This window comes from Mustelus asterias, unplaced genomic scaffold (assembly GCF_964213995.1).
Source record: "Mustelus asterias unplaced genomic scaffold, sMusAst1.hap1.1 HAP1_SCAFFOLD_3931, whole genome shotgun sequence".
In the NCBI taxonomy this organism is placed as follows: Eukaryota; Metazoa; Chordata; class Chondrichthyes; order Carcharhiniformes; family Triakidae; genus Mustelus; species Mustelus asterias.
Genome location: NW_027593876.1, coordinates 5001 through 25493, shown reverse-complemented (window position 1 = coordinate 25493; position 20493 = coordinate 5001). Strand labels below are relative to the sequence as shown.

General features: G+C 57.6%; 1 protein-coding gene across 1 annotated transcript; it reads right to left on the bottom strand.

The window, feature by feature from the left end:
* Window positions 1-7216: 7216 nt before the first annotated feature.
* LOC144490862 (prohibitin-2-like) lies at window positions 7217-10273 on the bottom strand (the record flags this gene model as incomplete). Its single annotated transcript, XM_078208553.1, has 3 exons — window positions 10175-10273; window positions 8854-8931; window positions 7217-7293 (listed from the first exon to the last, which is right to left on the bottom strand). Coding segments are annotated over exons 1-3 (230 nt in total), but the record flags the coding sequence as incomplete, so codon positions are not given.
* Between the last annotated feature and the right edge of the window lie 10220 nt (window positions 10274-20493).

Below are 20493 nucleotides of genomic sequence, written 5' to 3'. Positions count from 1 at the left end.
GAGCGAGAGGAGAGAGGGAGGAGAGAGAGAGGAGAGAACGGGGTCAGAGCGAGAGGGGAGGGAGAGAGAGAGAGAACGGGGTCAGAGCGAGAGGGGGAGGGAGAGAGAGAGAATGGGGTCAGAGCGAGAGGGGGAGAGAAGAGAGAGAGAGAACGGGGTCAGAGCGAGAGGGGGAGGGAGAGAGAGAGAGAGAGAACGGGGTCAGAGCGAGAGGGAGAGGGGGAGGGAGAGAGAGAGAGAACGGGGTCAGAGCGAGAGGGGGAGGGGGGAGGGAGAGAGAGAGAGAACGGGGTCAGAGCGAGAGGGGGAGAGAGAGAGAAAGAGAGAACAGGGTCAGAGCGAGAGGGGAGGGAGAGAGAGAGAACGGGGTCAGAGCGAGAGGGAGAGGGGGAGGGAGAGAGAGAGAGAACGGGGTCAGAGCGAGAGGGAGAGGGGGAGGGAGAGAGAGAGAGAACGGGGTCAGAGCGAGAGGGAGAGGGGGAGAGAGAGAGAGAGAGAACGGGGTCAGAGCGAGAGGGAGAGAGAGAGAGAACGGGGTCAGAGCGAGAGGGGGAGGGGAGAGAGAGAGAGAACGGGGTCAGAGCGAGAGGGAGAGGGGGAGAGAGAGAGAGAACGGGGTCAGAGCGAGAGGGGGAGGAGAGAGAGAGAGAACGGGGTCAGAGCGAGAGGGAGAGGGAGAGAGAGAGAGAACGGGGTCAGAGCGAGAGGGGGAGGGGGGAGAGAGAGAGAGAGAACGGGGTCAGAGCGAGAGGGAGAGGGGGAGGGGGAGAGAGAGAACGGGGTCAGAGCGAGAGGGAGAGGGGTAGGGAGAGAGGGACAGAGGGAGAGAGAGAGGGGGACAGGGGGAGGGAGAGAGAGGGGACAGGGGGAGGGAGAGAGAGGGGACAGGGGGAGGGAGGGAGAGAGGGGGACAGGGGGAGGAGAGAGAGGGGGACAGGGGGAGGGAGAGAGAGGGGGACAGGGGAGGGAGAGAGAGGGGGACAGGGGAGGGTGAGAGAGGGGGACAGGGGGAGGGTGAGAGAGGGGGACAGGGGGAGGGAGAGAGAGGGGGACAGGGGGAGGGAGAGAGAGGGGGACAGGGGGAGGGAGAGAGAGGGGGCAGGGGGAGGGAGAGAGAGGGGGACAGGGGAGGGAGAGAGGGGGGACAGGGGGAGGGAGAGAGGGGGGACAGGGGGAGGGAGAGAGGGGGGACAGGGGGAGGGAGAGAGGGGGGACAGGGGGAGGGAGAGAGGGGGGACAGGGGGAGGGAGAGGGGGGACAGGGGGAGGGGGGGACAGGGGGAGGGAGAGAGGGGGGACAGGGGGAGGGAGAGAGGGGGGACAGGGGGAGGGAGAGAGGGGGGACAGGGGGAGGGAGAGAGGGGGGACAGGGGGAGGGAGAGAGGGGGACAGGGGGAGGGAGAGAGGGGGGACAGGGGGAGGGAGAGAGGGGGGACAGGGGGAGGGAGAGAGGGGGGACAGGGGGAGGGAGAGAGGGGGGACAGGGGGAGGGAGAGAGGGGGACAGGGGGAGGGAGAGAGGGGGGACAGGGGGAGGGAGAGAGGGGGGACAGGGGGAGGGAGAGAGGGGGGACAGGGGGAGGGAGAGAAGGGGGACAGGGGGAGGGAGAGAGGGGGACAGGGGAGGGAGAGAGGGGGGACAGGGGGAGGGAGAGAGGGGGGACAGGGGGAGGGAGAGAGGGGGACAGGGGGAGGGAGAGAGGGGGGACAGGGGGAGGGAGAGAGGGGGGGACAGGGGGAGGGAGAGAGGGGGGGACGGGGGGAGGGAGAGAGAGGGGGGACGGGGGAGGGAGAGAGGGGGGGACAGGGGGAGGGAGAGAGGTTGAGGAAAGGATTGCGGAGTCAATCCTGCTTAGGAGTGAAAGTAATAGGGCAATTGTTATGGGGGATTTTAACTTGACTAATATTGACTGGAATTGTTATAGCTCTAGCTCGTTAGAGGGGTCAGTTTTTATTCAAAGCGTGCAGGAAGGTTTTTTGACTCAGTATGTAGACAGGCCAACTAGAGGTGAGGCTATATTGGATCTGGTGCTGGGAAATGAGCCAGACCAGGTGCTAGACTTGGAAGTTGGTGTGCATTTTGGTGATAGTGACCACAATTCGGTTACGTTCACCTTAGTGATGGAAAGGGATAGGCATGAACCTCGGGCCAGTGGTTTTAGCTGGGGGAAGGGTAATTATGAGGCTATTAGGAGAGAATTAGGAAACATAGGTTGGACTAGGAGATTACAGGGACTGGGAACGTCCGACATGTGGAGTTTTTTCAAGGAGCAGCTACTGCGAGTCTGTGATAGGTATGTCCCTGTCAGGCAAGGAGGAATTGGTAGGGCTAGGGAACCGTGGTGCACCAAAAAAGTTTCTTTGTTGGTTAAAAAGAAAAAGGAGGCTTATGTTCGGATGAGACGTGAGCACTCGGGTAGTGCACTAGAAAGCTTTAGATTGGCTAAGAGGGAGTTGAAGAGCGAGCTTAGAAGGGCTAAAAGGGGACATGAGAAGACTTTGGCGGATAGGGTTAAAGAGAATCCTAAGGCGTTCTATAGGTATGTCAAGAACAGAAGGTTGGTTAGGGCAAGTTTAGGGCCAGTTATAGATGGCAGAGGGAAGTTATGTGTGGAACCGGAGGAGATTGGTGAAGCATTGAACCAATATTTCTCTTCGGTGTTCACGCAAGGGGACATGAATATAGCTGAGGAGGACACTGGGTTGCAAGGGAGTAGAATAGACAGTATTACAGTTGATAAGGAGGATGTGCAGGATATTCTGGAGGGTCTGAAAATAGATAAATCCCCTGGTCCGGATGGGATTTATCCAAGGATTCTCTGGGAGGCAAGAGAAGTGATTGCAGAGCCTCTGGCTCTGATCTTCAGGTCGTCGTTGGCCTCTGGTATAGTACCAGAAGATTGGAGGTTAGCGAATGTTGTCCCATTGTTTAAGAAGGGGAACAGAGACTTCCCGGGAATTATAGACCGGTGAGTCTCACTTCTGTTGTCGGCAAGATGTTGGAAAAAATTATAAGGGATAGGATTTATAGTTATTTGGAGAGTAATGAATTGATAGGTGATAGTCAGCATGGTTTTGTGGCAGGTAGGTCGTGCCTTACTAACCTTATTGAGTTTTTTGAGAAAGTGACCAAGGAGGTGGATGGGGGCAAGGCAGTGGACGTGGTATATATGGATTTTAGTAAGGCGTTTGATAAGGTTCACCATGGTAGGCTTCTGCAGAAAATGCAGATGTATGGGATTGGGGGTGATCTAGGAAATTGGATCAGGAATTGGCTAGCGGATAGGAAACAGAGGGTGGTGGTTGATAGTAAATATTCATCATGGAGTGCGGTTACAAGTGGTGTACCTCAGGGATCTGTTTTGGGGCCACTGCTGTTTGTAATATTTATTAATGATCTGGATGAGGGTATAGTTGGGTGGATTAGCAAATTTGCTGATGACACCAAAGTCGGTGGTGTGGTAGACAGTGAGGAAGGGTGTCGTAGTTTGCAGGAAGACTTAGACAGGTTGCAAAGTTGGGCCGAGAGGTGGCGGATGGAGTTTAATGCGGAGAAGTGTGAGGTAATTCACTTTGGTAGGAATAACAGATGTGTTGAGTATAGGGCTAACGGGAGGACTTTGAATAGTGTGGAGGAGCAGAGGGATCTAGGTGTATGTGTGCATAGATCCCTGAAAGTTGGGAATCAAGTAGATAAGGTTGTTAAGAAGGCATATGGTGTCTTGGCGTTTATTGGTAGGGGGATTGAATTTAGGAGTCGTAGCGTTATGTTGCAACTGTACACAACTCTGGTGCGGCCGCACTTGGAGTACTGTGTGCAGTTCTGGTCCCCACATTACAGGAAGGATGTGGAGGCTTTGGAGAGGGTGCAGAGGAGGTTTACCAGGATGTTGCCTGGTATGGAGGGGAGATCCTATGAGGAGAGGCTGAGGGATTTGGGATTGTTTTCGCTGGAAAGGCGGCGGCTAAGAGGGGATCTTATTGAAACATATAAGATGATTAGAGGTTTAGATAGGGTGGATAGTGATAGCCTTTTTCCTCTGATGGAGAAATCCAGCACGAGGGGGCATGGCTTTAAATTGAGGGGGGGTAGTTATAGAACCGATGTCAGGGGTAGGTTCTTTACCCAGAGGGTGGTGAGGGATTGGAATGCCCTGCCAGCATCAGTAGTAAATGCGCCTAGTTTGGGGGCGTTTAAGAGATCCGTAGATAGGTTCATGGACGAAAAGAAATTGGTTTAGGTTGGAGGGTCACAGTTTTTTTTTAACTGGTCGGTGCAACATCGTGGGCCGAAGGGCCTGTTCTGCGCTGTAATGTTCTATGTTCTATGTTCTATGTTCTAGGGGACGGGAGAGAGGGGGGACAGGGGGAGGGAGAGAGGGGGGGACAGGGGGAGGGAGAGAGAGGGGGACGGGGGAGGGAGAGAGGGGGGACGGGGGAGGGAGAGAGGGGGGGACGGGGGAGGGAGAGAGGGGGGCACAGGGGGAGGGAGAGAGGGGGGGACAGGGGGAGGGGGACAGGGGAGGGGGACAGGGGAGGGGGACAGAGGAGGGGGACAGAGGGGGGGGACAGAGGGGGGGGACAGAGGGGGGGGACAGAGGGGGGGACAGAGGGGGGGGACAGAGGGGGGGGACAGAGGGGGGGACAGAGGGGGGGACAGAGGGGGGGGGACAGAGGGGGGGGTCAGAGGGGGGGGTCAGAGGGGGGAGAGAGGGGGAGAGAGGGGGACAGAGAGGGGAGAGAGGGGGACAGAGAGGGGGACAGAGAGGGGGACAGAGAGGGGGGAGAGAGGGGGGCAGAGGGAGAGAGAGAGCGGTGTCAATGAAATGAAATGAAATGAAGAATTTGAGGTTGACTCACCTTCCCCTGGATTGGGCGCGGGAACATCAGGTCCACGTCGTGTGGGGGGGGGGGGGGGGGGGGGGGTTGGGGGGGGTTGGGGTGGGGGGGGGGGGGTTGGGGTGGGGGGTGGGGGTTGGGGTGGGGGTGGGGGTTGGGGTGGGGGGGGGGGTGTGGGGGGGTGAGAGGAAAGAAATAAATCATGAGAATTAGCCAAATCTCAAATTCACACTGGAGATCATAACGGGGGCCGGAGGAGGCCATTCAACCCCTCTACACTGTCCCCATCAAACACTCCCAGGACAGGTACAGCACGGGGTTCGATACAGAGTAAAGCTCCCTCTACACTGTCCCCATCAAACACTCCCAGGACAGGTAGAGCACGGGGTTAGATACAGAGTAAAGCTCCCTCTACACTGTCCCCATCAAACACTCCCAGGACAGGTACAGCACGGGGTTAGATACAGAGTAAAGCTCCCTCTACACTGTCCCCCATCAAACACTCCCAGGACAGGTACAGCACGGGGTTAGATACAGAGTAAAGCTCCCTCTACACTGTCCCCCATCAAACACTCCCAGGACAGGTACAGCACGGGGTTAGATACAGAGTAAAGCTCCCTCTACACTGTCCCCATCAAACACTCCCAGGACAGGTACAGCACGGGGTTAGATACAGAGTAAAGCTCCCTCTACACTGTCCCCCATCAAACACTCCCAGGACAGGTACAGCACGGGGTTAGATACAGAGTAAAGCTCCCTCTACACTGTCCCCATCAAACACTCCCAGGACAGGTACATCACGGGGTTAGATACAGAGTAAAGCTCCCTCTTCACTGTCCCCCATCAAACACTCCCAGGACAGGTACATCACGGGGTTAGATACAGAGTAAAGCTCCCTCTACACTGTCCCCATCAAACACTCCCAGGACAGGAACAGCACGGGGTTAGATACAGAGTAAAGCTCCCTCTACACTGTCCCCATCAAACACTCCCAGGACAGGAACAGCACGGGGTTAGATACAGAGTAAAGCTCCCTCTACACTGTCCCCATCAAACACTCCCAGGACAGGTACAGCACGGGGTTAGATACAGAGTAAAGCTCCCTCTTCACTGTCCCCCCATCAAACACTCCCAGGACAGGTACAGCACGGGGTTAGATACAGAGTAAAGCTTCCTCTACACTGTCCCCCATCAAACACTCCCAGGACAGGTACAGCACGGGGTTAGATACAGAGTAAAGCTCCCTCTACACTGTCCCCATCAAACACTCCCAGGACAGGTACAGCACGGGGTTAGATACAGAGTAAAGCTCCCTCTACACTGTCCCGATCAAACACTCCCAGGACAGGTACAGCACGGGGTTAGATACAGAGTAAAGCTCCCTCTACACTGTCCCCATCAAACACTCCCGGGACAGGTACAGCACGGGGTTAGATACAGAGTAAAGCTCCCTCATCACTGTCCCCCCATCAAACACTCCCAGGACAGGTACAGCACGGGGTTAGATACAGAGTAAAGCTTCCTCTACACTGTCCCCCATCAAACACTCCCAGGACAGGTACAGCACGGGGTTAGATACAGAGTAAAGCTCCCTCTACACTGTCCCCATCAAACACTCCCAGGACAGGTACAGCACGGGGTTAGATACAGAGTAAAGCTCCCTCTACACTGTCCCGATCAAACACTCCCAGGACAGGTACAGCACGGGGTTAGATACAGAGTAAAGCTCCCTCTACACTGTCCCCATCAAACACTCCCGGGACAGGTACAGCACGGGGTTCGATACAGAGTAAAGCTCCCTCTACACTGTCCCCATCAAACACTCCCAGGACAGGTACAGCACGGGGTTAGATACAGAGTAAAGCTCCCTCTTCACTGTCCCCCCATCAAACACTCCCAGGACAGGTACAGCACGGGGTTAGATACAGATTAAAGCTCCCTCTACACTGTCCCCATCAAACACTCCCAGGACAGGTACAGCACGGGGTTAGATACAGAGTAAAGCTTCCTCTACACTGTCCCCCATCAAACACTCCCAGGACAGGTACAGCACGGGGTTAGATACAGAGTAAAGTTCCCTCTACACTGTCCCCATCAAACACTCCCAGGACAGGTACAGCACGGGGTTAGATACAGAGTAAAGCTCCCTCTACACTGTCCCCCATCAAACACTCCCAGGACAGGTACAGCACGGGGTTAGATACAGAGTAAAGCTCCCTCTACACTGTCCCCATCAAACACTCCCAGGACAGGTACAGCACGGGTTTAGATACAGAGTAAAGCTCCCTCTACACTGTCCCCATCAAACACTCCCAGGACAGGTACAGCACGGGGTTAGATACAGAGTAAAGCTCCCTGGAATTAGTGAAAATATCTCACTTGGTGAATGCTTCATCCTGGAGGTTGAGAACCAAGCTATCCGAATTTAAATACACTCGATTCTGGGACACGGACATCTGTGGACAAAAATTAAATGGATTCAGAACATAAACGCGAAAGTCACAGCGTGTGGAACCCGTACCCCAGTGAGAGTCAGTGTGTGTGGAACCCGTACCCCAGTGAGAGTCAGTGTGTGTGGGACCCATACCCCAGTGAGAGTCAGTGTGTGTGGGACCCGTACCCCAGTGAGAGTCAGTGTGTGTGGAACCCGTACCCCAGTGAGAGTCAGTGCGTCTGGAACCCGTATCCCAGTGAGAGTCAGTGTGTGTGGGACCTGTACCCCAGTGAGAGTCAGTGTGTGTGGAACCCGTACCCCAGTGAGAGTCAGTGTGTGTGGGACCCGTACCCCAGTGAGAGTCGGTGTGTGTGGGACCCGTACCCCAGTGAGAGACAGTGTGTGTGGGACCCGTACCCCAGTGAGAGTCAGTGTGTGTGGGACCCATACCCCAGTGAGAGTCAGTGTGTGTGGAACCCGTACCCCAGTGAGAGTCAGTGTGTGTGGGACCCGTACCCCAGTGAGAGTCAGTGTGTGTGGAACCCGTACCCCAGTGAGAGTCAGTGTGTGTGGAACCCGTACCCCAGTGAGAGTCAGTGTGTGTGGGACCCGTACCCCAGTGAGAGTCAGTGTGTGTGGAACCCGTACCCCAGTGAGAGTCAGTGTGTGTGGGGAACCCGTACCCCAGTGAGAGTCAGTGTGTGGGGAACCCGTACCCCAGTGAGAGTCAGTGTGTGGGGAACCCGTACCCCAGTGAGAGTCGGTGTGTGTGGGACCCGTACCCCAGTGAGAGTCAGTGTGTGGGGAACCCGTACCCCAGTGAGAGTCAGTGTGTGTGGGACCCGTACCCCAGTGAGAGTCAGTGTGTGTGGGGACCCGTACCCCAGTGAGAGTCAGTGTGTGGGGAACCCGTACCCCAGTGAGAGTCAGTGTGTGGGGAACACGTACCCCAGTGAGAGTCAGTGTGTGTGGAACCCAAACCCCAGTGAGAGTCAGTGTGTGTGGGACCCGTACCCCAGTGAGAGTCAGTGTGTGTGGGACCCGTACCCCAGTGAGAGTCAGTGTGTGTGGGACCCGTACCCCAGTGAGAGTCAGTGTGTGTGGGACCCGTACCCCAGTGAGAGTCAGTGTGTGTGGGACCCGTACCCCAGTGAGAGTCAGTGTGTGTGGAACCCAAACCCCAGTGAGAGTCAGTGTGTGTGGGACCCGTACCCCAGTGAGAGTCAGTGTGTGGGGAACCCGTACCCCAGTGAGAGTCAGTGTGTGTGGGACCCGTACCCCAGTGAGAGTCAGTGTGTGTGGGACCCGTACCCCAGTGAGAGTCAGTGTGTGTGGGACCCGTACCCCAGTGAGAGTCAGTGTGTGTGGGGAACCCGTACCCCAGTGAGAGTCAGTGTGTGGGGAACCCGTACCCAGTGAGAGTCAGTGTGTGTGGGACCCGTACCCCAGTGAGAGTCAGTGTGTGTGGAACCCGTACCCCAGTGAGAGTCAGTGTGTGGGGAACCCGTACCCCAGTGAGAGTCGGTGTGTGTGGGACCCGTACCCCAGTGAGAGTCGGTGTGTGTGGGACCCGTACACTCACCGTCTTGGCTATACTCTGTGCAGCCCTGATCTTTCGAAGTTTGAGATATCCGGGGTTCTTTGTCAGGGCTTCTCCCAGGTAAGGGGGAGGTGCATTAAGGAAAAGCAAAGTCATCCCAAAAAGGAGGGGGTTTCTTTAACATCTTGGCCCCTTCCTCCGCCCCCCCAAACCACCTCCTTGTGGGATCCCTGCGCACGCACCCATTGGTACCTTAACCGCCCCGCTGGGGAGAGACTTGGGGAAGGAGAACATGCTCCTGTCTCCATCAACGGGGATGACGTAGAAAGTGTCGAGAGCTTCAGGTTTTTAGGTGTCCAGATCACCAACAACCTGTCCTGGTCCCCCCCATGCCGACACTATAGTTAAGAAAGCCCCATCAACACCTCTACTTTCTCAGGAGACTAAGGAAATTTGGCATGTCCGCTACGACTCTCACCAACTTTTACAGATGCCCCATAGAAAGCATTCTTTCTGGTTGTATCACAGCTTGGTCTGGGGCTCCTGCTCTGCCCAAGACCGCAAGGAACTACAAAAGAGTCGTGAATGTAGCCCAATCCATCACGCAAACCAGCCTCCCATCCATCGACTCCGTCTACACTTCCCGCTGCCTCGGGGAAAAGCAGCCAGCATAATTAAGGACCCCCCCCACGCACCCCGGACATTCTCTCTTCCACCTTCTTCCGTTGGGAAAAAGATACAAAAGTCTGAGGTCACGTACCGACCGACTCAAGAACAGCTTCTTCCCTGCTGCTGCTGTCAGACTTTTGAATGGACCTACCTCGCATTAAGTTGATCTTTCTCTACACCCCGAGCTGTGACTGTGACACTACATTCTGCACCCTCTCCTTTCCTTCTCTATGAACGGTATGCTTTGTCTGTATAGCGCGCAAGAAACAATACTTTTCACTGTATCCCAGTGACAATAATAAATCAAATGGAAAAGGCTGGTTTGCAATCTGTGACGCCCCCACAGTCGAATAGCCAGCTGATTTTTTTTTCTCTTTCTTTCCCCCCCCGCCTTCCATCCTCCAGTACAGAGCAGCGAAAGCCCCAAACTCGTCTGTACCCCCCCTACCCCCGTACTGTCCACCCTCCAGTAGAGCAGCGATTGCCCCAAACCCCTCCGTATCCCCCCACTCCCATACTGTCCATCCCCCAGTCCAGAGCAGCGAGGGTCCCGGACCCCTCCGTACCCCCCCACCCCCAGTCCAGCGCAGCGAGGGCCCCGGACCCCTCCGTACCCCCCCCCACCCCCAGTCCAGCGCAGCGAGGGTCCCGGACCCCTCTCCACCCCAGACGTCACTCAGCCTCGGAAGGATATCATGGAGGCTGCAGCTGCCTCTCCCTCAGCCTGAACGATCTTCTGCCGCTGCTCCTGTTTGGCTTTCTCGACCATGAACTGGGCTCGCTGAGCCTCCTGCTGGGCTAGGGAGAGAGAGACAGGGTTAGAGAGCGGGGCGGGGAGAGAGAGAGAGACAGGGTTAGAGAGCGGGGGAGAGAGAGAGAGAGACGGGGTTAGAGAGCGGGGCGGGGAGAGATAGAGAGAGACGGGGTTAGAGAACGGGGCGGGGAGAGAGAGAGAGAGAGACGGGGTTAGAGAGCGGGGCGGGGAGAGAGAGAGAGAGACAGGGTTAGAGAGAGAGAGAGAGACGGGGTTAGAGAGAGAGACGGGGTTAGAGAGAGAGAGAGACAGGGTTAGAGAGAGAGACGGGGTTAGAGAGAGAGACGGGGTTAGAGAGAGAGACGGGGTGGGGAGAGATAGAGAGAGACGGGGTTAGAGAACGGGGCGGGGAGAGAGAGAGAGAGAGACGGGGTTAGAGAGCGGGGCGGGGAGAGAGAGAGAGAGACAGGGTTAGAGAGCGGGGGAGAGAGAGAGAGAGACGGGGTTAGAGAACGGGGCGGGGAGAGAGAGAGAGAGAGACGGGGTTAGAGAGCGGGGCGGGGAGAGAGAGAGAGACAGGGTTAGAGAGAGAGAGAGAGAGAGACGGGGTTAGAGAGAGAGAGACAGGGTTAGAGAGAGAGACAGGGTTAGAGAGCGGGGCGGGGGGGAGAGAGAGACAGGGTTAGAGAGCGGGGCGGGGAGAGATAGAGAGAGACGGGGTTAGAGAACGGGGCGAGGAGAGAGAGAGAGAGAGAGACGGGGTTAGAGAGCGGGGTGGGGAGAGATAGAGAGAGACGGGGTTAGAGAACGGGGCGGGGAGAGAGAGAGAGAGAGACGGGGTTAGAGAGCGGGGCGGGGAGAGAGAGAGAGACAGGGTTAGAGAGAGAGAGAGAGAGACGGGGTTAGAGAGAGAGAGAGACAGGGTTAGAGAGAGAGACAGGGTTAGAGAGCGGGGCGGGGGGGGAGAGAGAGACAGGGTTAGAGAGCGGGGTGGGGAGAGATAGAGAGAGACGGGGTTAGAGAGCGGGGCGGGGAGAGATAGAGAGAGACGGGGTTAGAGAACGGGGCGGGGAGAGAGAGAGAGAGAGACGGGGTTAGAGAGCGGGGCGGGGAGAGAGAGAGAGAGACAGGGTTAGAGAGAGAGAGAGAGAGACGGGGTTAGAGAGAGAGACGGGGTTAGAGAGAGAGAGAGACAGGGTTAGAGAGAGAGACGGGGTTAGAGAGAGAGACGGGGTTAGAGATCGGGGTGGGGAGAGAGAGAGAGACGGGGTTAGAGAGCGGGGCGGGGAGAGAGAGAGAGACAGGGTTAGAGAGCGGGGGAGAGAGAGAGAGAGAGACGGGGTTAGAGAACGGGGTGGGGAGAGATAGAGAGAGACGGGGTTAGAGAGCGGGGCGGGGAGAGAGAGAGAGACGGGGTTAGAGAGAGAGAGAGACAGGGTTAGAGAGAGAGAGAGACAGGGTTAGAGAGCGGGGCGGGGGGGGAGAGAGAGAGGGGGTTAGAGAGCGGGGCGGGGAGAGAGAGAGAGAGACGGGGTTAGAGAACGGGTCGGGGAGAGAGAGAGAGAGAGACGGGGTTAGAGAGCGGGGCGGGGAGAGAGAGAGAGAGACAGGGTTAGAGAGAGAGAGAGAGAGGGGGTTAGAGAGAGAGACGGGGTTAGAGAGAGAGAGAGACAGGGTTAGAGAGAGAGACGGGGTTAGAGAGATAGACGGGGTTAGAGAGCGGGGTGGGGAGAGATAGAGAGAGACGGGGTTAGAGAACGGGGCGGGGAGAGAGAGAGAGAGAGACGGGGTTAGAGAGCGGGGCGGGGAGAGAGAGAGAGACAGGGTTAGAGAGCGGGGGAGAGAGAGAGAGAGAGACGGGGTTAGAGAACGGGGTGGGGAGAGATAGAGAGAGACGGGGTTAGAGAGCGGGGCGGGGAGAGAGAGAGAGACGGGGTTAGAGAGAGAGAGAGACAGGGTTAGAGAGAGAGAGAGACAGGGTTAGAGAGCGGGGCGGGGGGGGAGAGAGAGACGGGGTTAGAGAGCGGGGCGGGGAGAGAGAGAGAGAGACGGGGTTAGAGAACGGGTCGGGGAGAGAGAGAGAGAGAGACGGGGTTAGAGAGCGGGGCGGGGAGAGAGAGAGAGAGACAGGGTTAGAGAGAGAGAGAGAGAGGGGGTTAGAGAGAGAGACGGGGTTAGAGAGAGAGAGAGACAGGGTTAGAGAGAGAGACGGGGTTAGAGAGATAGACGGGGTTAGAGAGCGGGGTGGGGAGAGATAGAGAGAGACGGGGTTAGAGAACGGGGCGGGGAGAGAGAGAGAGAGAGAGAGACGGGGTTAGAGAGAGAGAGAGACAGCGTTAGAGAGAGAGACAGGGTTAGAGAGCGGGGCGGGGGGGGAGAGAGAGACAGGGTTAGAGAGCGGGGTGGGGAGAGATAGAGAGAGACGGGGTTAGAGAGCGGGGCGGGGAGAGATAGAGAGAGACGGGGTTAGAGAACGGGGCGGGGAGAGAGAGAGAGAGAGACGGGGTTAGAGAGCGGGGCGGGGAGAGAGAGAGAGAGACAGGGTTAGAGAGAGAGAGAGAGAGAGACGGGGTTAGAGAGAGAGACGGGGTTAGAGAGAGAGAGAGACAGGGTTAGAGAGAGAGACGGGGTTAGAGAGAGAGACGGGGTTAGAGAGAGAGACGGGGTTAGAGAGCGGGGTGGGGAGAGAGAGAGAGAGAGACGGGGTTAGAGAGCGGGGCGGGGAGAGAGAGAGAGACAGGGTTAGAGAGCTGGGGAGAGAGAGAGAGTGAGACGGGGTTAGAGAACGGGGCGGGGAGAGAGAGAGAGAGAGACGGGGTTAGAGAGCGGGGCGGGGAGAGAGAGAGAGACAGGGTTAGAGAGAGAGAGAGAGAGACGGGGTGAGAGAGAGAGACGGGGTTAGAGAGAGAGAGAGAGACAGGGTTAGAGAGAGAGAGAGACAGGGTTAGAGAGCGGGGCGGGGGGGGAGAGAGAGACAGGGTTAGAGAGCGGGGTGGGGAGAGATAGAGAGAGACGGGGTTAGAGAGCGGGGCGGGGAGAGATAGAGAGAGAGACGGGGTTGGAGAGAGAGAGAGAGAGAGACGGGGTTAGAGAGAGAGAGAGACAGGGTTAGAGAGAGAGACAGCGTTAGAGAGCGGGGCGGGGGGGGAGAGAGAGGCGGGGTTAGAGAGCGGGGCGGGGAGAGATAGAGAGAGACGGGGTTAGAGAACGGGGCGGGGAGAGAGAGAGAGAGAGAGACGGGGTTAGAGAGCGGGGGAGAGAGAGAGAGAGAGAGACGGGGTTAGAGAGCGGGGGAGAGAGAGAGAGAGACAGGGTTAGAGAGCGGGGCGGGGGGGGAGAGAGAGACGGGGTTAGAGAGCGGGGCGGGGAGAGATAGAGAGAGACGGGGTTAGAGAACGGGGCGGGGAGAGAGAGAGAGAGAGACGGGGTTAGAGAGCGGGGCGGGGAGAGAGAGAGAGACAGGGTTAGAGAGAGAGAGGGAGAGACGGGGTTAGAGAGAGAGACGGGGTTAGAGAGAGAGACGGGGTTAGAGAGAGAGACGGGGTTAGAGAGAGAGACGGGGTTAGAGAGAGAGACGGGGTTAGAGAGAGAGACGGGGTTAGAGAGAGAGACGGGGTTAGAGAGAGAGACGGGGTTAGAGAGAGAGACGGGGTTAGAGAGAGAGACGGGGTTAGAGAGAGAGACGGGGTTAGAGAGAGAGACGGGGTTAGAGAGAGAGACGGGGTTAGAGAGAGAGACGGGGTTAGAGAGAGAGACGGGGTTAGAGAGAGAGACGGGGTTAGAGAGCGGGGTGGGGAGAGATAGAGAGAGACGGGGTTAGAGAGCGGGGTGGGGAGAGATAGAGAGAGACGGGGTTAGAGAACGGGGCGGGGAGAGAGAGAGAGAGAGACGGGGTTAGAGAGCGGGGCGGGGAGAGAGAGAGAGACAGGGTTAGAGAGAGAGAGAGAGAGACGGGGTTAGAGAGAGAGAGAGACAGGGTTAGAGAGAGAGACAGGGTTAGAGAGCGGGGCGGGGGGAGAGAGAGACAGGGTTAGAGAGCGGGGTGGGGAGAGATAGAGAGAGACGGGGTTAGAGAGCGGGGCGGGGAGAGATAGAGAGAGACGGGGTTAGAGAACGGGGCGGGGAGAGAGAGAGAGACGGGGTTAGAGAGCGGGGCGGGGAGAGAGAGAGAGAGACAGGGTTAGAGAGAGAGAGAGAGAGACGGGGTTAGAGAGAGAGACGGGGTTAGAGAGAGAGAGAGACAGGGTTAGAGAGAGAGACGGGGTTAGAGAGAGAGACGGGGTTAGAGAGCGGGGTGGGGAGAGAGAGAGAGAGACGGGGTTAGAGAGCGGGGGAGAGAGAGAGAGAGAGAGACGGGGTTAGAGAACGGGGCGGGGAGAGAGAGAGAGAGAGAGACGGGGTTAGAGAGCGGGGCGGGGAGAGAGAGAGAGACAGGGTTAGAGAGCGGGGGAGAGAGAGAGAGAGACGGGGTTAGAGAACGGGGCGGGGAGAGAGAGAGAGAGAGACGGGTTTAGAGAGAGAGACGGGGTTAGAGAGAGAGAGAGACAGGGTTAGAGAGAGAGACGGGGTTAGAGAGAGAGAGACGGGGTTAGAGAGAGTGACGGGTGAGAGAGCGGGGTGGGGAGAGATAGAGAGAGATGGGGTTAGAGAACGGGGCGGGGAGAGAGAGAGAGAGAGAGACGGGGTTAGAGAGCGGGGCGGGGAGAGAGAGAGACAGGGTTAGAGAGAGAGAGAGAGAGACGGGGTTAGAGAGAGAGAGAGACAGGGTTAGAGAGAGAGACAGGGTTAGAGAGCGGGGCGGGGGGGGAGAGAGAGACAGGGTTAGAGAGCGGGGTGGGGAGAGATAGAGAGAGACGGGGTTAGAGAGCGGGGCGGGGAGAGATAGAGAGAGACGGGGTTAGAGAACGGGGCGGGGAGAGAGAGAGACGGGGTTAGAGAGCGGGGCGGGGAGAGAGAGAGAGAGACAGGGTTAGAGAGAGAGAGAGAGAGACGGGGTTAGAGAGAGAGACGGGGTTAGAGAGAGAGAGAGACAGGGTTAGAGAGAGAGACGGGGTTAGAGAGAGAGACGGGGTTAGAGAGAGAGACGGGGTGGGGAGAGAGAGAGAGAGAGACGGGGTTAGAGAGCGGGGGAGAGAGAGAGAGAGAGAGACGGGGTTAGAGAACGGGGCGGGGAGAGAGAGAGAGAGAGACGGGGTTAGAGAGCGGGGCGGGGAGAGAGAGAGAGACAGGGTTAGAGAGAGAGAGAGAGAGACGGGGTTAGAGAGAGAGACGGGGTTAGAGAGAGAGAGAGACAGGGTTAGAGAGAGAGACGGGGTTAGAGAGAGAGACGGGGTTAGAGAGAGAGACGGGGTTAGAGAGAGAGACGGGGTTAGAGAGAGAGACGGGGTTAGAGAGCGGGGTGGGGAGAGATAGAGAGAGACGGGGTTAGAGAACGGGGCGGGGAGAGAGAGAGAGAGAGACGGGGTTAGAGAGCGGGGCGGGGAGAGAGAGAGAGACAGGGTTAGAGAGAGAGAGAGAGAGACGGGGTTAGAGAGAGAGAGAGACAGGGTTAGAGAGAGAGACAGGGTAGAGAGCGGGGCGGGGGGGGGAGAGAGAGACAGGGTTAGAGAGCGGGGTGGGGAGAGATAGAGAGAGACGGGGTTAGAGAGCGGGGCGGGGAGAGATAGAGAGAGACGGGGTTAGAGAACGGGGCGGGGAGAGAGAGAGACGGGGTTAGAGAGCGGGGCGGGGAGAGAGAGAGAGAGACAGGGTTAGAGAGAGAGAGAGAGAGACGGGGTTAGAGAGAGAGACGGGGTTAGAGAGAGAGAGAGACAGGGTTAGAGAGAGAGACGGGGTTAGAGAGAGAGACGGGGTTAGAGAGCGGGGTGGGGAGAGAGAGAGAGAGAGACGGGGTTAGAGAGCGGGGGGAGAGAGAGAGAGACGGGGTTAGAGAACGGGGCGGGGAGAGAGAGAGAGAGAGACGGGGTTAGAGAGCGGGGCGGGGAGAGAGAGAGAGACAGGGTTAGAGAGAGAGAGAGAGAGACGGGGTTAGAGAGAGAGAGAGACAGGGTTAGAGAGAGAGACAGGGTTAAAGAGCGGGGCGGGGGGGGGGAGAGAGAGACAGGGTTAGAGAGCGGGGTGGGGAGAGATAGAGAGAGACGGGGTTAGAGAGCGGGGCGGGGGAGAGAGAGAGAGAGACGGGGTTAGAGAGAGAGAGAGAGAGACGGGGTTAGAGAGAGAGAGAGACAGGGTTAGAGAGAGAGAGAGACAGGGTTAGAGAGCGGGGCGGGGGGGAGAGAGAGACGGGGTTAGAGAGCGGGGCGGGGAGAGATAGAGAGAGACGGGGTTAGAGAACGGGGCGGGGAGAGAGAGAGAGAGAGACGGGGTTAGAGAGCGGGGCGGGGAGAGAGAGAGACAGGGTTAGAGAGAGAGAGAGAGAGGGGGTTAGAGAGAGAGACGGGGTTAGAGAGAGAGAGAGACAGGGGTTAGAGAGAGAGACGGGGTTAGAGAGATAGACGGGGTTAGAGAGATAGACGGGGTTAGAGAGCGGGGTGGGGAGAGATAGAGAGAGACGGGGTTAGAGAGAGAGAGAGAGAGACGGGGTTAGGGAGAGAGAGAGACGGGGTTAGAGAGAGAGACGGGGTTAGAGAGAGAGACGGGGTTAGAGAGAGAGACGGGGTTAGAGAGAGAGACGGGGTTAGAGAGAGAGACGGGGTTAGAGAGAGAGACGGGGTTAGAGAGAGAGACGGGGTTAGAGAGAGAGACGGGGAGAGATAGAGAGAGACGGGGTTAGAGAATGGGGCGGGGAGAGAGAGAGAGAGAGAGAGAGACGGGGTTAGAGAGCGGGGCGGGGAGAGAGAGAGAGACAGGGTTAGAGAGAGAGAGAGAGACGGGGTTAGAGAGAGAGAGACGGGGTTAGAGAGAGAGACGGGGTTAGAGAGAGAGACGGGGTTAGAGAGAGAGAGACGGGGTTAGAGAGAGAGACGGGGTTAGAGAGAGAGACGGGGTTAGAGAGAGAGACGGGGTTAGAGAGAGAGACGGGGTTAGAGAGAGAGACGGGGTTAGAGAGAGAGACGGGGTTAGAGAGAGAGACGGGGTTAGAGAGAGAGACGGGGTTAGAGAGAGAGACGGGGTTAGAGAGAGAGACGGGGTTAGAGAGAGAGACGGGGTTAGAGAGAGAGACGGGGTTAGAGAGAGAGACGGGGTTAGAGAGAGAGACGGGGTTAGAGAGAGAGACGGGGTTAGAGAGAGAGACGGGGTTAGAGAGAGAGACGGGGTTAGAGAGAGAGACGGGGTTAGAGAGAGAGACGGGGTTAGAGAGAGAGACGGGGTTAGAGAGTGAGACGGGGTTAGAGAGAGAGACGGGGTTAGAGAGAGAGACGGGGTTAGAGAGAGAGACGGGGTTAGAGAGAGAGACGGGGTTAGAGAGAGAGACGGGGTTAGAGAGCGGGGGGGGGAGAGAGAGAGAGAGACAGGGTTAGAGAGCGGGGGGGGGGAGAGAGAGAGAGAGAGAGACAGGGTTAGAGAGCGGGGCGGGGGAGAGAGAGAGAGAGAGAGAGACGGGCTTAGAGAGCGGGGGGGGGGGAGAGAGAGAGAGAGGGACAGGGTTAGAGAGCGGGGCGGGGAGAGAGAGAGAGAGAGAGACGGGCTTAGAGAGCGGGGGGGGGGGAGAGAGAGAGAGAGAGACGGGGTTAGAGAGAGAGAGAGACAGGGTTAGAGAGAGAGAGAGACAGGGTTAGAGAGAGAGAGACAGGGTTAGAGAGAGAGAGAGAGACAGGGTTAGAGCACGGGGAGAGACACAGAGAGAGAGAGAGAGAGAGACGGGGTTAGAGAGAGAGAGAGACGGGGTTAGAGAGCGGGGGGAGACAGAGAGAGAGAGAGAGAGAGACGGGGTTACAGAGAGAGAGAGAGAGACGGGGTTAAAGAGAGAGAGAGAGAGACGGGGTTAGAGAGAGAGAGACTGGGTTAGAGAGCGAGAGAGAGAGACGGGGTTAGAGAGAGAGAGAGAGACGGGGTTAGAGAGAGAGAGAGAGAGAGACGGGGTTAGAGAGAGAGAGAGAGAGAAAGGGTTAGAGAGAGAGAGACAGGGTTAGAGAGAGAGAGACAGGGTTAGAGAGAGAGAGAGAGACAGGGTTAGAGCACGGGGAGAGACACAGAGAGAGAGAGAGAGAGACGGGGTTAGAGAGAGAGACGGGGGTTAGAGAGAGAGAGAGACAGGGTTAGAGAGAGAGACGGGGTTAGAGAGAGAGACGGGGTTAGAGAGCGGGGTGGGGAGAGATAGAGAGAGACGGGGTTAGAGAACGGGGCGGGGAGAGAGAGAGAGAGAGACGGGGTTAGAGAGAGAGAGAGAGACGGGGTTAGGGAGAGAGAGAGACAGGGTTAGAGAGAGAGACGGGGTTAGAGAGAGAGACGGGGTTAGAGAGAGAGACGGGGTAGAGAGAGAGACGGGGTTAGAGAGGGAGACGGGGAGAGATAGAGAGAGACGGGGTTAGAGAACGGGGCGGGGAGAGAGAGAGAGAGAGAGACGGGGTTAGAGAGCGGGGCGGGAGAGAGAGAGAGACAGGGTTAGAGAGAGAGAGAGAGAGACGGGGTTAGAGAGAGAGAGAGAGAGACGGGGTTAGAGAGAGAGACGGGGTTAGAGAGAGAGACGGGGTTAGAGAGTGAGACGGGGTTAGAGAGAGAGACGGGGTTAGAGAGAGAGACGGGGTTAGAGAGAGAGACGGGGTTAGAGAGAGAGACGGGGTTAGAGAGCGGGGGGGGAGAGAGAGAGAGAGACAGGTTAGAGAGCGGGGGGGGGGAGAGAGAGAGAGAGAGAGACAGGGTAGAGAGCGGGGCGGGGGAGAGAGAGAGAGAGACGGGCTTAGAGAGCGGGGGGGGGGAGAGAGAGAGAGAGGGACAGGGTTAGAGAGCGGGGCGGGGAGAGAGAGAGAGAGAGAGACGGGCTTAGAGAGCGGGGGGGGGGGAGAGAGAGAGAGAGAGACGGGGTTAGAGAGAGAGAGAGACAGGGTAGAGAGAGAGAGAGACAGGGTTAGAGAGAGAGAGACAGGGTTAGAGAGAGAGAGAGAGAGACGGGGTTAGAGAGAGAGAGAGACAGGGTTAGAGAGAGAGACAGGGTTAGAGAGCGGGGCGGGGGGGGAGAGAGAGACAGGGTTAGAGAGCGGGGTGGGGGAGAGATAGAGAGAGACGGGGTTAGAGAGCGGGGCGGGGAGAGATAGAGAGAGACGGGGTTAGAGAACGGGGCGGGGAGAGAGAGAGACGGGGTTAGAGAGCGGGGCGGGGAGAGAGAGAGAGAGACAGGGTTAGAGAGAGAGAGAGAGAGACGGGGTTAGAGAGAGAGACGGGGTTAGAGAGAGAGAGAGACAGGGTTAGAGAGAGAGACGGGGTTAGAGAGAGAGACGGGGTTAGAGAGCGGGGTGGGGGAGAGAGAGAGAGAGACGGGGTTAGAGAGCGGGGGAGAGAGAGAGAGACGGGGTTAGAGAACGGGGCGGGGAGAGAGAGAGAGAGAGACGGGGTTAGAGAGCGGGGCGGGGAGAGAGAGAGAGACAGGGTTAGAGAGAGAGAGAGAGAGACGGGGTTAGAGAGAGAGAGAGACAGGGTTAGAGAGAGAGACAGGGTTAAAGAGCGGGGCGGGGGGGGGAGAGAGAGACAGGGTTAGAGAGCGGGGTGGGGAGAGATAGAGAGAGACGGGGTTAGAGAGCGGGGCGGGGAGAGAGAGAGAGAGACGGGGTTAGAGGGAGAGAGAGAGAGACGGGGTTAGAGAGAGAGAGAGACAGGGTTAGAGAGAGAGAGAGACAGGGTTAGAGAGCGGGGCGGGGGGGAGAGAGAGACGGGGTTAGAGAGCGGGGCGGGGAGAGATAGAGAGAGACGGGGTTAGAGAACGGGGCGGGGAGAGAGAGAGAGAGAGACGGGTTAGAGAGCGGGGCGGGAGAGAGAGAGACAGGGTTAGAGAGAGAGAGAGAGAGGGGGTTAGAGAGAGAGACGGGGTTAGAGAGAGAGAGAGACAGGGTTAGAGAGAGAGACGGGGTTAGAGAGATAGACGGGGTTAGAGAGATAGACGGGGTTAGAGAGCGGGGTGGGGAGAGATAGAGAGAGACGGGGTTAGAGAGAGAGAGAGAGAGACGGGGTTAGGGAGAGAGAGAGACGGGGTTAGAGAGAGAGACGGGTTAGAGAGAGAGACGGGGTTAGAGAGAGAGACGGGGTTAGAGAGAGAGACGGGGTTAGAGAGAGAGACGGGGTTAGAGAGAGAGACGGGGTTAGAGAGAGAGACGGGGTTAGAGAGA